A 14,703-nucleotide genomic window follows, 5' to 3' on the forward strand; every position below is an offset into this window, starting at 1 on the left:
TAATTATGATTAGCCTCACTGTGTTATTAGAATGTTGTTCATGCAACGTTCTTAGTTTTACGCTAAAACTAACATTGTGCGAACGTTTTATACAAATCTTCTCACAACCCCCGACTAAACGTACTGAACGCTCGTGGAAACAAAAACTCCAACGGTGATGTTTAGAAAAGGTTCTGCTAAGCTAAAACCGTTCGCTCGGAAGTGATACTAGTCTGGACCCCTGAGCAGGAAACTCAGAGCTGACCTGAAAACAGCGCCCTCTGCAGGATTCTGATGGCGGCTTCATGAGCAATAAATCACAGATGATTAAAATGGTGCAGACTCAGACACACGAAACGCTCTCGCTGAATTCAATTAGAAACGATCAGTGCGCTGAGGAAGCCACAGCAGAAGGAGACGACCGCAATCTGGACCCTGAGACGTCTGGAACAACCGAGCTATCGTCGTGGTTTAAGATTCTTTCACAACTCAGAGATTCACAATTTAACGTCAGACAAAAAATTGTTGTTATAGTAAAATATACTGCTTCTGAAAACGTTAAATAGACATCTCCTTACAGAAAACTCCACCGAATCAATGTTTTTTTAAAAATGTGGAGAGTCTAAAGGAGGTGTGGCCTCTGTGTGTCAGTCTCTATGAAGGAGGTGTGGCCTGTGAGAGTCAGTCTCAGTGAAGGAGGTGTGGCTTCCGTATGACAGTCTCAGTAAAGGAGTGGCTCCTGTATGTCAATCTCAGTGAAGGAGGTGTGGCCTGTGAGACAGTCTTAAGTGAAGGAGGTGTGGCTCCTGTATGTCAGTCTCAGTGAAGGAGGCGTGGCTTATTATTAACACTAAACACTCTAGTCAAACACATGCAGTGTTTCATGGATCTCAAAATTTGTCTGACTTAGTTTTGTGCAATTTATTAAAAATAATGAAAGTCAGACGTCATTTGTGCTTATTGCCTTGTGCTATGTGTCGTTGTGCTGGGATTACTGGAAATTTGGATTACTACTTTAAAATATGGAATTTAAAAGATGTATATAAAAGATTATATCATTTGGGGTTTTACTTAAAGATGCCTCAGAGTGAATGTTGTTTACATTTACAGTGTGTTTCTTTTTTTAAATGATCAATTTATTTATCTACAGAGCTCTCTCTCTCTCACACACACACACACACACACACACACACACACACACACCAGCTACAAGTCACCACTGCCCCCTAGAGGAAGGACTACCTTTTAACTCCAGGTGTCAATGTGCATCAGCGGTCACCATCCCTGCTCCTGGAGATCTACCTTCCTGAAAACTTTACCTCCAACCGTAATCATGCCCACCTGACCATCTAATTCATGGTGGCCACGATTGTGGTTGAAGATAAAGTCTTCAGGAAGGTAGATCTCCAGGAGCAGGGATGGTGACCGCTGATGTACAGAGTCCGAAAAGTCAGGACCTAATGGGAACATTTTGAGCAAAATCCGCCAAAAAAACAAAAAAAAAAAAAAAAAAAAAAAACGGACACAGCGCCTGAGAAAATGTATAGAGTGTAAGGTAGGGGTGAAGATATAGTCATAAGTTCATGTTAAAGTGAATGTTTTGTATTTTATAATACATTCATGATCAGAAATTGTTCAGTATATTTAAACAGCATGCTGGGGAAGTTTCACAGCGCAGTCACACCGCCACCATGTGCTGAACAACAGCAACTGCAGAGGCTCAGCTACAGTACAGACTCATCACTACAGACAATGATACTCAGAGCTGGAACAGTAGAAGACGCCTTTATTTGTCACATTTACATTACAGCACAATTCTTTACTTCGTATACCCCAGCATGACAGGAAGTTGGGGTCAGGGCGCAGTGTCAGCCATGATACAGCGCCCCCTGGAGCAGAGAGGGTTAAGGGCTTTGCTCAAGGGCCCAACAGTGGCAGCTTGAACCCCCGACCTTCTGATCAGTAACCCATTGAGGCACCACCATTTAATAATTTAATTAGTTTCGTTATTCTGAGAGTACCATCAGGTTCTCTACTTACACCAAAGATCATCTTTTACTTTAATTTCAGTATTCAAGAGTAAAACTTAAAAATCTAAGCCTTCTTGTGCTCTATAAATAGCATTATTTATTAAATATATTAAGTAATAATTATCCTAGATAGTAAAACTAACCTTTATTTGTGCTTTAACAATAATAAATTTGGAAAAATTATTACCTATTAATAAAAGTGTCATTCTTATTATTAGTAGTATTAGTAGTAGTAGTAGTATTTTAATTCTGTCTGTTATTTGTGCTTTCTAATTGTAAAGTTTGTAGAAATGCGCTATAAGTACTTCCTATTATTATTATTATTATTATTATTATTATTATTATTATTATCATCATCATCATCATCATCATCCATGTGATTTTTACTTACTTTTTTTTTTTTTTTTTTTTTTCAAAAACAGACCTCACACAGAGCTGGAAAACGTTCTGTGTTTTCCTGACGTCACACATCACGTGTATAATCCTGGCCAATGAGCTGGCGAGAACTAGGACGCGTCTCAAATCGTCCTTTCCCCCTGTGTAGAGAAGTGTAGTCACAGAAATGACCCTAAATTCTACTGACTTGTTATTTAGTGAAGAAAAACAACGAGTAATGGAATTCTAATCTTAAATCCACTTAATCATTATTATTAGAAATCATTCGAATTAATAAAAAGCAAGTCTTCAGTAGTACGTAAACAACTAATCCGTTTTAAAAGCTGATATCAATCCCTTGCCCGTCATTTTTAGTTCTCAGACACGCTGCACATTTAAATGTAAAAAAAAACAATCGATGTAATTTACTTATTTATTTAAACATTAGTTTATTTTGTGTATTTTACCGGATGTGTGCGCTTACAAACTCCAAATAACGAGCAGCAAACACTTTCCTTATTCAGGTGAAGTGTCCTGATCTAAGGGAGAGTGAGAACGGGGGTGTTTTGAACGCAGCTAGTGACGTCACACTTCCGGGTTCCGGCACAGCTCGTGTAGTCGTTAGTTACGCGTTGTGTATTTCTCGGTTTATTTTATTTAAATAAAAAAAAAAAAACCTTTAAAACTTGACATATTTCATGGACTACTAAAGTGGGCAGATAAAAATAATAATAATAATAAATAAATAATAAAACATGCTATAAATTCTCCTCCAGTGTGTTCACTGATAACGGGGCTGCGATGATGAACACGCAGAGCTCAGCAGGTGTGTGTGCGCGAGCGCGAGCGCGAGCGTGTGTGTGCGTGCTGTGCGGGTTACCTGCGGTGGGGAAGTCCACACTCACACACCTCCTCTCTGATCACCTGCACACACTCGGCTGGAGGACTTTTATCATCTCATATGATGAGTTAATACCTGAGGAGGCTTTTCACTTCACCACACCTGAGAGAGAGGAGGATGAGGATGAGGAGAAATCTAAAGAGGTAACAGCGTTTAAATCGTGCTCTAGTGTTTTATTCCTCTTCTACCTCTCAGAGTTACAGTACATACCTGTGAAGAGAGTTACTTCCTGTTCTCACTTACATTATAGCAGCTACAAACACTCGCTCCCTCACCATCCCTCTCTCTATTCCCTCTCTCTATTCTCTCTCTCTTTATTCTCTCTCTCTATTCTCTCTCTTTATTCTCTCTCTCTATTCCCTCTCTTTATTCTCTCTCTCTATTCCCTCTCTCTATTCCCTCTCTCTATTCCCTCTCTTTATTCCCTCTCTCTATTCCCTCTCTTTATTCTCTCTCTCTATTCCCTCTCTCTTTTCTCTCTCTTTATTCCCTCTCTTTATTCTCTCTCTTTATTCCCTCTCTCTATTCCCTCTCTTTATTCTCTCTCTCTATTCCCTCTCTCTTTTCTCTCTCTTTATTCCCTCTCTTTATTCTCTCTCTTTATTCTCTCTCTCTATTCCCTCTCTTTATTCTCTCTCTCTATTCCCTCTCTCTATTCCCTCTCTTTATTCTCTCTCTCTATTCCCTCTCTTTATTCTCTCTCTCTATTCCCTCTCTCTATTCCCTCTCTCTATTCTCTCTCTCTTTATTCTCTCTCTCTATTCTCTCTCTTTATTCTCTCTCTCTATTCCCTCTCTTTATTCTCTCTCTCTATTCCCTCTCTTTATTCTCTCTCTCTATTCCCTCTCTCTATTCCCTCTCTCTATTCCCTCTCTTTATTCCCTCTCTCTATTCCCTCTCTTTATTCTCTCTCTCTATTCCCTCTCTCTTTTCTCTCTCTTTATTCCCTCTCTTTATTCTCTCTCTTTATTCCCTCTCTCTATTCCCTCTCTCTTTATTCTCTCTCTCTATTCCCTCTCTCTTTATTCTCTCTCTCTATTCCCTCTCTCTTTTCTCTCTCTTTATTCCCTCTCTCTATTCCCTCTCTCTTTATTCTCTCTCTATTCCCTCTCTCTTTATTCCCTCTCTCTATTCTCTCTCTCTATTCTCAATCTCTATTCTCTCTCTCTATTCTCTCTCTATATTCTCTCTCTCTATTCACTCTCTATCTTTTTTGATGAGAGTGTAAACTCCTCTGTCCTGAAGATGTGGGGAAATTGACACTGGAGACTCCTTCCATAACCTACACATTACATGAACAGCTCTCACGTTCCTGTGAATGAGCTGTTACTATAGAAACGATAACGTATTAAAAGGAGCACATTAATAAATATAAAGCTGTGGTGTGCAGCTGCGCTACTGTCAGAGCTGCTGTTGTAGGAAACTCATCACCACCTCCTGACCAATCAGAGTGCAGAACTCGAGGAGTTGAGTAGATGGTGTAGCTGGAGTAGATGGAGAAGGTTTATTCAGAATCTAACACACGTGTTGGAAGTAGTAAATAAAATGTACTCTAAACGTATAGCGGGTCAGCCGTGTTCGCTGTTTGAAGTTTGTTTCTATAGTTACGAGGGGTTACGAGGCTGATGTAGCTAAATAAAAGTTTAATAAACAAATCAAATGTAAACTTGAGCATTCAAATCACGTTTTTATAAGACTTTAGGCCACGCCCCTTACCGACTCTGCTGCTGGTGTGGAGGGTGGGTATGAGATGATTTTATATATATATATATATATTATATATGTGTGTGTGTGTATGTATATATATATATGTGTATATGTATATGTATGTATGTATAATATAAATATGAATGCTGTTTTGTGTGTGTGTGTGTGTGTGTGTGTGTGTGTGTGTGTGTGTGTAGCAGGCGGGGTGGAAGCAGCACAGACAGGCCGTGTTGGAGTGTGTGGACAGTTTCCTGCAGGAGCTCAGCGCTGACAGACCTCACACACACACTGCAGGAGGAACAGGAAGTGTGTGTGAACACTTTAAAGAGGCCATGGAGAAGCAGCAGATCCTCCCAGTGTTACAGAACACACACTCCGGACCTCAGAGACTCGCCCTGCTGCTCGACGACAACTTCTACTACCACAGCATGAGATACGGAGTGTACCAGCTCGCCCGGAAACGTACACACTACTACTACTACTACTACTACTATTATTATTATTATTATTATTATTATTATTATTATTATCATTCAAACATTTCTATACACACTCTCTGATTGGCTGCAGATTCAGTGGGGTTCTGTGAGGTCTACCTGCACTGTCCGCTAGAAGTGTGTCTCCATAGAAACGGGGTCAGAGGTCAGCCGGTGCCGGATGATGTCATCACCGAGATGGCCAATCGCATGGAGCCTCCAAACACCGTGAAGAATCAGTGGGAGAAGAACAGTGTGACTGTGGACAACACACACACCGTTACACACACACACCTGTACGACACACACACCGTCTCACACACACACACACACACACACCTGTATGACAAACACCGTCACGACAAATACACCGTCACACACACACACCTGTATGACACACACACCGTCTCACACACACCGTCACACACACACTTACTTATGTTTAGTTCAGTAGAATAACTCAGTGTATTTAAAATGAGCAGAGAGTGTGTGTGTATGTGTGTGTGTGTGTGTGTGTGTGTGTGTTTCAGACAGGAGATGCTGCAGGTGATTTCTTCAGCAGTAGAAAATCCTCTGAGTCCAGTTCAGGATGATTCCGAGCAGAGGGTAAAACACACACACACACACACACACACACACACTTATTCATTTAATTTTAAGATTTTTTAATTGAATCTGTCTCTCTCTCTCTCTCTGTCTCTCTCTCAGGAGGCAGACAGACAGCGCTGTGCCTGCAGTGTGGTGCACCAGGTGGATCAGGTGTGCAGGAGACTCGTCTCTCAGGCCATGGTGACGGCGAGAGGTAACGGAAAATTAATCAACACCCTCTGACCAATCAGAGTCCAGAGTTCCTCAGCACAGTGGATTATAATGTGTAATAATGATGATGATGATGATGATGATGGTGGTGGTGGTGATGATGATGATGATGATGGTGGTGATGTGTGTAGCGTGCTCGCAGAGCGGCGAGGAGATGAAGGCGTTAGCGAGAGAACTGAGTGAGGAGAAGAGTCGCTTCCTGCAGGAACTCAGAGCTCAGGTTCTCCAGCAGCTGGGACAGGACGAGTGTGTGTGTGTGGAGCACGTGGTTAACATCGCGACCGACACATTTACACGCAGAACACACGTGACGATGCAGCGGCGCGGCGTCCACTCCACATCCAGCTCATAATCACACACGCAGAACAGCTTCATTTCTAAACAATAAAATCAGTCAGCGTGTCTCTGCTGAGATTCACTCACCGAACTTCACTTCACTGACCTGTAAAAAATTACTCATTACAATAAACAATTCAATTATTCATTTAAATACCTAATCAATGCACTTTTTAATGACCTTTATTATTAATCACAACAACAGCCTAAAAGCCCTCTTTTTTAATTATTAATTACAATAATTAAACAATTATATCATTTATTTAAATACCTAATTAATGCACTTTTTAATGACATTTTTATTAATTACAATAAGAGCCAAAAAAGATTTAAATGGTAAATGGCGCACTTATATAGCGCTTTTATCCGAAGCGCTTTACACTGTGTCTCATTCACACACTCTCACACACACACGCACACACACCAATGGTAGCAGAGCTGCCATGCAAGAGCTTGCCATCGGGAGCAACTCGGGGTTCAGTGTCTTACCCAAGGACACTTCGGCATGTGGAGTCACGTGGAGGCATGTGGAGGCATGTGGAGTCATGTGGAGTCACGTGGAGTCACGTGGAGTCACGTGGAGTCATGTGGGCCGGGAATGGAACCGCCAACCTTACAATTAGTGGACAACCGGCTCTACCACCTGATCCACAGCCGCCCAACTGAATTGACTTTTTTTTTATTAATTACAATAAGAGCCTAAAAATACCCAATAAATACACTTTAAATAATTAATTTTTATTATTAATTACAATAAGAGCTGAAGTGAAGCCCTAATTGAATTAACTTGATTAATAATGTTAATTGTTGCCTTCATTATGGCATCTTCTTTATTTTCTAACATCAACAGTTATTTTTAATTATTATTTATTGTGAAATGCAATAAATTGTATATATACACACACACACATCCCGATTTTTTTCCCATCAGACATAATTAAAATCAGATTTAAATAAAAAGACAGAATTACAGTACACAGCTGTTAATGTTAATTATAAAATCATAAATGTTTGTTTCTTCGATATATTTTTAAATAAATTTAGCTTTATTAATTTCGAGAGAAATTATTCAGTGTATGTTCAGTATCGTTTTGTTCGGACGTTAATTATTTCCTGATGCGCAGTCGTGTTCTCACTCATTTCGGTTAAACGTGTCATTATTTCTATGTTTTGATGAAATGACGTTTTATATTTTATTCTGTGAATAAGTTTCGCTGATGGAATCCTCCTTTCTGGTTTATTTTTTCATTCAGAGATTAAAATCGTGTCACTAAATAAATCACGCCTGTTTTCTTTTTTTTTTCTTCTAAATCGGTTTGTGAAATCCTACATCTGTACCGTGAATTCTTTGAAACAGTAAATTCTGTAAAACTATGAAGATATTCAATCCAAAACCTCACTATCCTACACACCTCTCTCTCTCTCTCACACACACACACACACCCACACACACACACACACACCAGCAGTTTATAACTATCAGCACTTTATAACTTTAAAACTATCATTTTACATAACAACAAATTTTAAAAATAAATGTTTAAAACTTTCCTAAACGTGTAAAAATCTCAGCAGTTTATAAAAGATGAAATAAATCAGAGGTTGTTATACAGAACACTTCCTGTTTTATAAAATAAGGGATTAAAATTAAATCGAGTTACAAATACAATGTAAAAAAAAACAACAAAAAAAAAACCAAATGGACAAAAATGTCAATTTATTAACATCTAATTGAAGTATGTTTTTATTAGAAATTTGCCAACAGTTCAGACACACATTAATATAAACACTAAATACTTTTAGTTTAGAAAGTTAAGGAAGGTGGCGGTATATTGTGGCTTGAAGGCCATAAATAGTAACGATTTTAATGGTTGTCCTTAAGAAAAATGGGCGTGGCTGTTTAATTATATTCTGTATATGTAAGGAGAGCAGTTCTAAATGGGCGGGGCTTGTACTGGGATCATGTAAAACTGGTCGGGGAAAAAAACAGTTCTATGTACGTTCTGCTGTGTGTACCTGAATGACATAGAACAGAAAGTGGGCGTGTGCTTCAGATTAGAGCAGCTATAAGTAGGCGTGGCTTTCAGACCATAGAAAAGAATGTGAGCGTGTCATTAAAATGGCACACTGTACAAGGTAATGACAGTGACTGAGTGGGCGTGGCTTGATATTAGAAGAGAATGTGGTGCTATTACATACTATATAAATATATATAAATATTGGAATGGCTCTGAGTGGGCGTGGCTTTAAGAACGTGGAAGAGAGTGGGTGTGGTCTTTAAATTACATATTGTATACGGCAATGAGAGTGGATCTAAGTGGGCGTGGCTTGAAAACCACAGACGCAAATACAGTTGTGGCGTTATAGATATCAGAACATCTCAGAGTGGGCGTGGCTTTAAGAACATAGTTGATTGAACGGCATAGAAGAGGAAAAGTGGGTATGTCCTTTAAAATAGATACCATATATGGCAAAGAGAGTGGCTCGGAGTGGGCGTGGCTTGATGGCTTGAAGGACATAGAACAGAAATTGGGTGTTCCCTTTAAATGACAAACTGCATATGAAAATGAGATCAGCTCTTCGTGGGCGTGGCTTGAGAACCACGTCTCTGAGTGAGCTTTAAGAACATGGTTGCTTGGATGTCATAGAAAAGGAAAAGTGGGTGTGTCCTTTAAATGAGATACTGAATATGGAAATGATACTGACTGTTGGGGTTTTAAAAAGAAATAATGTGGGCGTGTCCGTCAAATGACATACCGACCATAAAAGGAAAAGTGGGTGTGTTCTTTAAATTCCAAATCAGAGTGGCTCTAAATGGGCGTGTCATAAAATACCATTGAAAATGATGCGGCCATGTAACTGAAATGACATACTAGCTGGAAATGATCGAGGTGGCGCGTACACGTAGGCCCTTATATTGCATTGTGGGTATGAAAATGAAATGGCAAAATGTATACATAAATGAGACCAGCTCTGAGAGGGGGCGTGGCCTGAAGACCATAGAAGAGAAAGTGGGCGGGTCTGTGTATACATATAAAAGAAAAAAGCATAAATCCTAGTGTGTGCGTGTGTCACTTGCGGTGCTGTCCCTGGGCGAAGTGACAGGCGAAGTCGTACTTGTCGCTGCAGTGCACGCCGCAGACGTTACACTGAAACGGCTGGTCGTAACCATGGCAACCCATATGCACGGTGTAGAGCACGTTATCCCCGAAATACGTCTGGCAATGCGGGCAGAAGAACAGCGTCTGAGCGTTGATCCGCACCGGGGAAGATTCCGGACTCAGGATCGTGTCCGTGTTAGGCTCCTGAGAGGGCGGAGTCAGAGCATGATCTTTGACCTCCCTTTCGTAGCCATCCGCAGACTGCTGGGGCGAACTGGGAGGCAAGTCGTTGCTGCAGTCTTGCTCCTGATTGGCTGCCAGCTGAGAAAGAGGGAGGGGTTTGTCCTCTGCGATGAACAGCGGTTCGGGTTTGGTCTGCGTGGAGGTCACGTTGGTCAGGCGGCGGAGTTTGTGTCGGCGGCGGCGATGGTGAGACAGGTTACTCCGGTCGTTACAGCGGAACGGACAGAGCTCGCACTTATACGGCTTCTCGCCCGTGTGAGAGCGCATGTGTGTCTCCAACTGTCGCTCGTACGCCGAGGAGAACGGACAGAGCTGACAACGGTGAGGCTTCTCTCCTTCATACACACACACACACACACACACACACACACACACACACACATATATATATTAAAGAGAAAGTAGGAAAAAGTCAAGAGAAAGAAAAAAATTAAACAAAAGCAAGAAAGAAAAAAGAAGGAAGAGAAAAAAATACTGATGAGAAACAGATGAAAAATTGAAGTGAGAAAGAAAGAGAGAAAAATATTGAAGAGAAAGGTCGATGAAAAAAGAAAGAAAGAAAGAACACATCAATATGCAAATCAAGTGCAAACTTTTTCACCCGCATTAAAAGGGGGAAAGAGGACAGACAGCCCCCCAGGTCAGACCTGTGTGTGTGCGCATGTGCTCGATCAGTCTGGCCTGCCCCTTGCTGGCGTAACTGCAGTAACGACACCGGAACTTTCCGTCTCGCGTCCTCTCAAATCTGTCCGTGTCCAGACGCACCTCGACAGACGCCAGGTGATCCATCTCACCGTGTTCCGCCTCACACACACCTGAAACGCAACACACACCACTCACACACAGGTAGCACAACAAACTCCACCCATTTCATCAGCATGCCCTACAAAAGCCACACCCCCAAAACACTTAATGCATTTTGGGGGCGTAGCTTCGAAGCGTGCAACTGTCTCACAACTGTCTCTCACCTGTCTGCAGATCCTCGCCACTTTTCTCCCCGTTCACGGACGACGACAGCGCGTTCACGTGATGCGTCTGCTGAGTGAGATACTCCTGAAAGTCTCGCACAAAGTCCAGAGGCTCCGCCTTCATCTCGTTCATCGTCCAACCGGGACGTGCTGCAGATTCCATGCGCTCGAGCCGCATCTACACCGTGCTGAGACACACACGCGCACACACACACGCACACGTCGGTCAGTACCAATGTCAGTGGCATTAAGTTCTTTAATGACTGGGCGTGGTTATGCTAACGTAGGGAGGTTATATGCAAATGAGGTTGTAACCACACACCAGGCATCACCAAGAAAATGGCGTCTCTTCTTTCCTTATATGGAATGTACTGGATTCAGGAAAAGACTTTTGTATTATTATTATTAAATTATATGAATGTATATTTATTTATATTTACACTGTAATTCCTGTACAATCAAAACGGACATTAAATATGCGGTACAATTAACATATTGTTGAATTAACCGGTTGAATACGGTGCTGCTAAAGTTATCGGCCCATCGCTGATGATCGTTGTGCTCGTGTATCGGCCTCCTTTAACGATCTGTACTTTTCTGCTCCTCGTCAGATGCTAGTTCTGCTTCTGAAACCATCTCACATACTATACTTTAGTATTCTCGGATTCCTGCTAGTGGAATTTCTGCCATTGCGCCATCTTGGTTCGTTTCCTACCTCTCTGGTCGTCAGTTTAAATCCACCATTGTTTCCATTTCTCAAGGTGTTCCTCAGGGTTCTATGCTTGGTTCTATGCTCCACTGCTTTTTATCACCGACATGCTTCCCTTAGGTTGCATAATTCACCGCCATGGCCTTCGTTTCCATTGCTACGCCCACGACACTCAAACCTAGATTAGCTCACATCATTCTGCTCCTTTCCGCACACATCCCCCACTTATCCGAATACATCGATTCCTGGGCGGTTAGTCATTTACTCAAACTCAATACTGAGAAAAGCAAATGTGTCAGTAGTAGCATCTCCACACGTTCTATCTCGTCTTCCTGGTCAGTTCATTGCTTATTAACGGTGGTCCTGGTCAGACCGTCCTCTACCGTCTGACGGTCCAGACCGTCCTCTACCGTCTGACGGTCCAGACCGTCCTCTACCGTCCGCAACCTTGGGATTATCTCCAACTCCACGCTGTCTTTTAACTCGCACAAAAACACAGCTTTTTATCAACTTCGCAATATTACTAGTCCATTCCTTCATCAGTTCTCAGCTTGATTGATTGTAATGCGCTCTTTTCTGGCCTTCCCACTAAAACAATCAATCCATAAATTGCAATAAATCAATTTACAACCGTTTAAAAACCAACTCAAAACCTATCTCTCTCTGCCCAATGTTTCTGTGATCTTAACTGTGACTGGTTTGTGTAAAAAAAAAGAATTATTATTATTATTATTATTATTATTATTATTATATTTCCGTTATTGTTTCCTGAGATATTGGCAGCTCGTTCAAAGTTCAAGTGAATTTTATTAAAAATTAAGTTTGGTGATTCTTTCAAACTGATCAAAACAACATTTTGGACTTACTGAAGATAATTAAAACTATATATATATATACAGAGAGGGAGAGGGAGGGAGGGAGAGAGAGAGAGAGAGAGAGAGAGAGAGAGATAGGGTGCCAATAATTATGGAGTTGACTAGCGAGAGAGAGAAAGAGAGAGACGCTTACCTGTGTTTCGATGAACAGGTTACTTAGCAGCCGACAAAAATTAAAAATAGGGTTGAAAATTTACATTAAAAAGTACAAATAAAATCCAAGGGAACAACACAGATTTACATTAGTCTATCATTCCTAACAAAGCTGTTCTAATCCATCCTCAAAATCAAAAATTGTACACAATAACCGAAACTAATGCTGTCGCGAACCTACTTTAACAGCTACCGAACCCGTTTTTTTCTCCCAACCGTTTTCCGACGAACCTCGCTTGCTGCGTGATGATTGGTTAGAAATTTCACCTCACAAGCAGATTGGACAAGAACCGTGCGCGTGCTAAAGATTACAGCCAATCGTAACACAGAATGCGGATTTCACACGACTACGGGTGTGGGGAGAAAACGTCCTATTGTGGTGTAAACCTAAATTGAGTCCCTCGTGTGAAAAAAACATAGGAACAAAAACATAGGTTCCTATCTAAAAAATTAAAGACAACAGTTTTCAATCCACGGATCACTCGACTTAGTAAATAATTATGCTATATGTTGTAAATCCTGCTGTTAAAATATACCGTCTAAAGATACGTGTATTTAAAACTATATAAGGATGACACAAGTGTCGCTGTTTCACACGAATATTTTAGACGCCGGACAAGAGGAACCCGTATGTAAACAAGTGTAACAAAATGGCGGCGCCCTTGCTCAGGTTCTTCGGAAAGGTGAATAAATGAATTGGAACTTATTTTGTTTAGGTTTCAAAGCTAATTATACAGCATGTAATGACTGGTCGTTATTGTTTTTCACACACACATATATAAACGCCGATTAATTAAGTTAACTTACGTTAATGGCGTAATGTTGTAGATATAGAATAGATATATTTTCACTCATTGTGCTACATAATCTAACCTGGAGTCTAACATGTAATTTTAGTCAAATTAACAATACTGTTCTTTATTATACTTTTTTTTCTTTAGGTTTGATACAGAATAATAACTGTATGTTTAGCGAATTAGCGGTTAGAGTTCGTTAGGAAAGAGGATACTGTCGCACAGTGATGACGTAATGCACTGTACGGAATCGTTTACTGCAGTCACCAAATTACTCATTTTAATGAATGTGTGATGTAATGCGATTTTTCACACATAAAATTCCAGGTATTGACTAATGTGAACAATATTATTTTAACCATTATATGTTGTATAAATAATAATTGTAAATATTGTATTCACAAGTGCACATTTTTCACAATTTTACCCAACGTTGATATTTTCCTAATTGACTTTGCGTCAATAATAAACAGTTTTATATTGGTAAATACAAAGAAAAGCCTAAAGACTGATCTAATGTATCTTGCTATTAGCGCTGGGCGATGTATCAATATAATATCGGTATCGTGATAAATTATTTAACGATACATTTTTCTGAGATATCGTTGGTATGGTGACGTATGTTTTATGCATTTGATAATGATATTTTTGTCATATCGCCCAGCCCTACGTGCTATTATGAAAATCTCATACAAAGCATGTAGTTTTGTATGCTTTCACTCTCTTGTATATTTTTGTATATTGTTTTATTAAATTTTTTTACTACTATTTGTATTTGAAAAAATCAGTCACCAGTTCTGTTTCCTCTAAGTAGTGCACCTTATTTTCCAGTGTAATGAATGAGGAGTGAGTGAGGGAGGGAGGGAGGGAGTGTTTGGGACACAGTAATTGTATAAACACATACTTATAACACTTGTCATTACTGTGTTGTGGTTGATGGTTGGTGGCTGCAGGTGAGCAGACAGCTGACGCAGCCATGGTGTTCATGCCGGCCGTTTTTGCGTCACGGCTCCTCTCCAGCAGCCGGATTTCCTCCTTTACAGACGTACTCAGAGGAGGAGGACATGATGAGGGAGGCGGGTGAGTATGAATATATTAATGTGACAATAATGCTTTTTATTAGATGTATTTATTATATAATATAAGCTCTTGTCTAGTGGTGTGTGTGTATATAATATGATGTATGTCTTTATAGGTATTTTTGTCGATTTTGAAGTGTAACTGCGCGTCCTGAATC

The 14,703-nt window shown here is 40.4% G+C and overlaps 3 protein-coding genes across 4 annotated transcripts in view; 2 read left to right on the forward strand and 1 right to left on the reverse strand.

Moving 5' to 3' along the window:
* The first annotated feature begins 2,428 nt into the window (after nucleotides 1–2,428).
* Nucleotides 2,429–7,665, forward strand: LOC128617108 (L-seryl-tRNA(Sec) kinase-like). 2 transcript variants are annotated; one of them, XM_053640113.1, is made up of 6 exons: nucleotides 2,429–3,428; nucleotides 5,190–5,454; nucleotides 5,563–5,764; nucleotides 5,999–6,074; nucleotides 6,177–6,270; nucleotides 6,419–7,665. In XM_053640113.1, exons 1-6 carry the CDS (start codon nucleotides 3,186–3,188, stop codon nucleotides 6,637–6,639), a joined length of 1,101 nt encoding a protein of 366 aa, XP_053496088.1. In that variant the 5' UTR covers nucleotides 2,429–3,185; the 3' UTR covers nucleotides 6,640–7,665. The 2 variants fall into 2 exon arrangements, with proteins under 2 accessions (XP_053496088.1, XP_053496089.1); XM_053640114.1 differs by having other exon boundaries at nucleotides 5,193–5,454.
* Nucleotides 7,666–7,885: 220 nt separating this feature from the next.
* On the reverse strand, nucleotides 7,886–13,003 carry LOC128617109 (zinc finger protein Pegasus-like). The gene is made up of 4 exons (XM_053640115.1): nucleotides 12,653–13,003; nucleotides 10,936–11,123; nucleotides 10,615–10,782; nucleotides 7,886–10,302 (listed from the first exon to the last, which is right to left on the reverse strand). The coding sequence occupies exons 2-4, from the start codon at nucleotides 11,111–11,113 to the stop codon at nucleotides 9,695–9,697; spliced, it is 954 nt and encodes a 317-aa protein (XP_053496090.1). The 5' UTR covers nucleotides 11,114–11,123; nucleotides 12,653–13,003; the 3' UTR covers nucleotides 7,886–9,694.
* Nucleotides 13,004–13,255: 252 nt separating this feature from the next.
* Nucleotides 13,256–14,703, forward strand: part of acadsb (acyl-CoA dehydrogenase short/branched chain) — a 9,841-nt gene continuing 8,393 nt past the window's right edge. The window contains exons 1-2 of the mRNA XM_053640112.1: nucleotides 13,256–13,355; nucleotides 14,420–14,546. Coding sequence (XP_053496087.1) covers nucleotides 13,323–13,355; nucleotides 14,420–14,546 — 160 coding nt within the window. The 5' untranslated portion in view covers nucleotides 13,256–13,322. The remainder of the gene's footprint in view (nucleotides 13,356–14,419; nucleotides 14,547–14,703) is intronic.

The sequence above is a fragment of the Ictalurus furcatus genome, chromosome 13, assembly GCF_023375685.1.
Source record: "Ictalurus furcatus strain D&B chromosome 13, Billie_1.0, whole genome shotgun sequence".
NCBI lineage: Eukaryota > Metazoa > Chordata > Actinopteri > Siluriformes > Ictaluridae > Ictalurus > Ictalurus furcatus.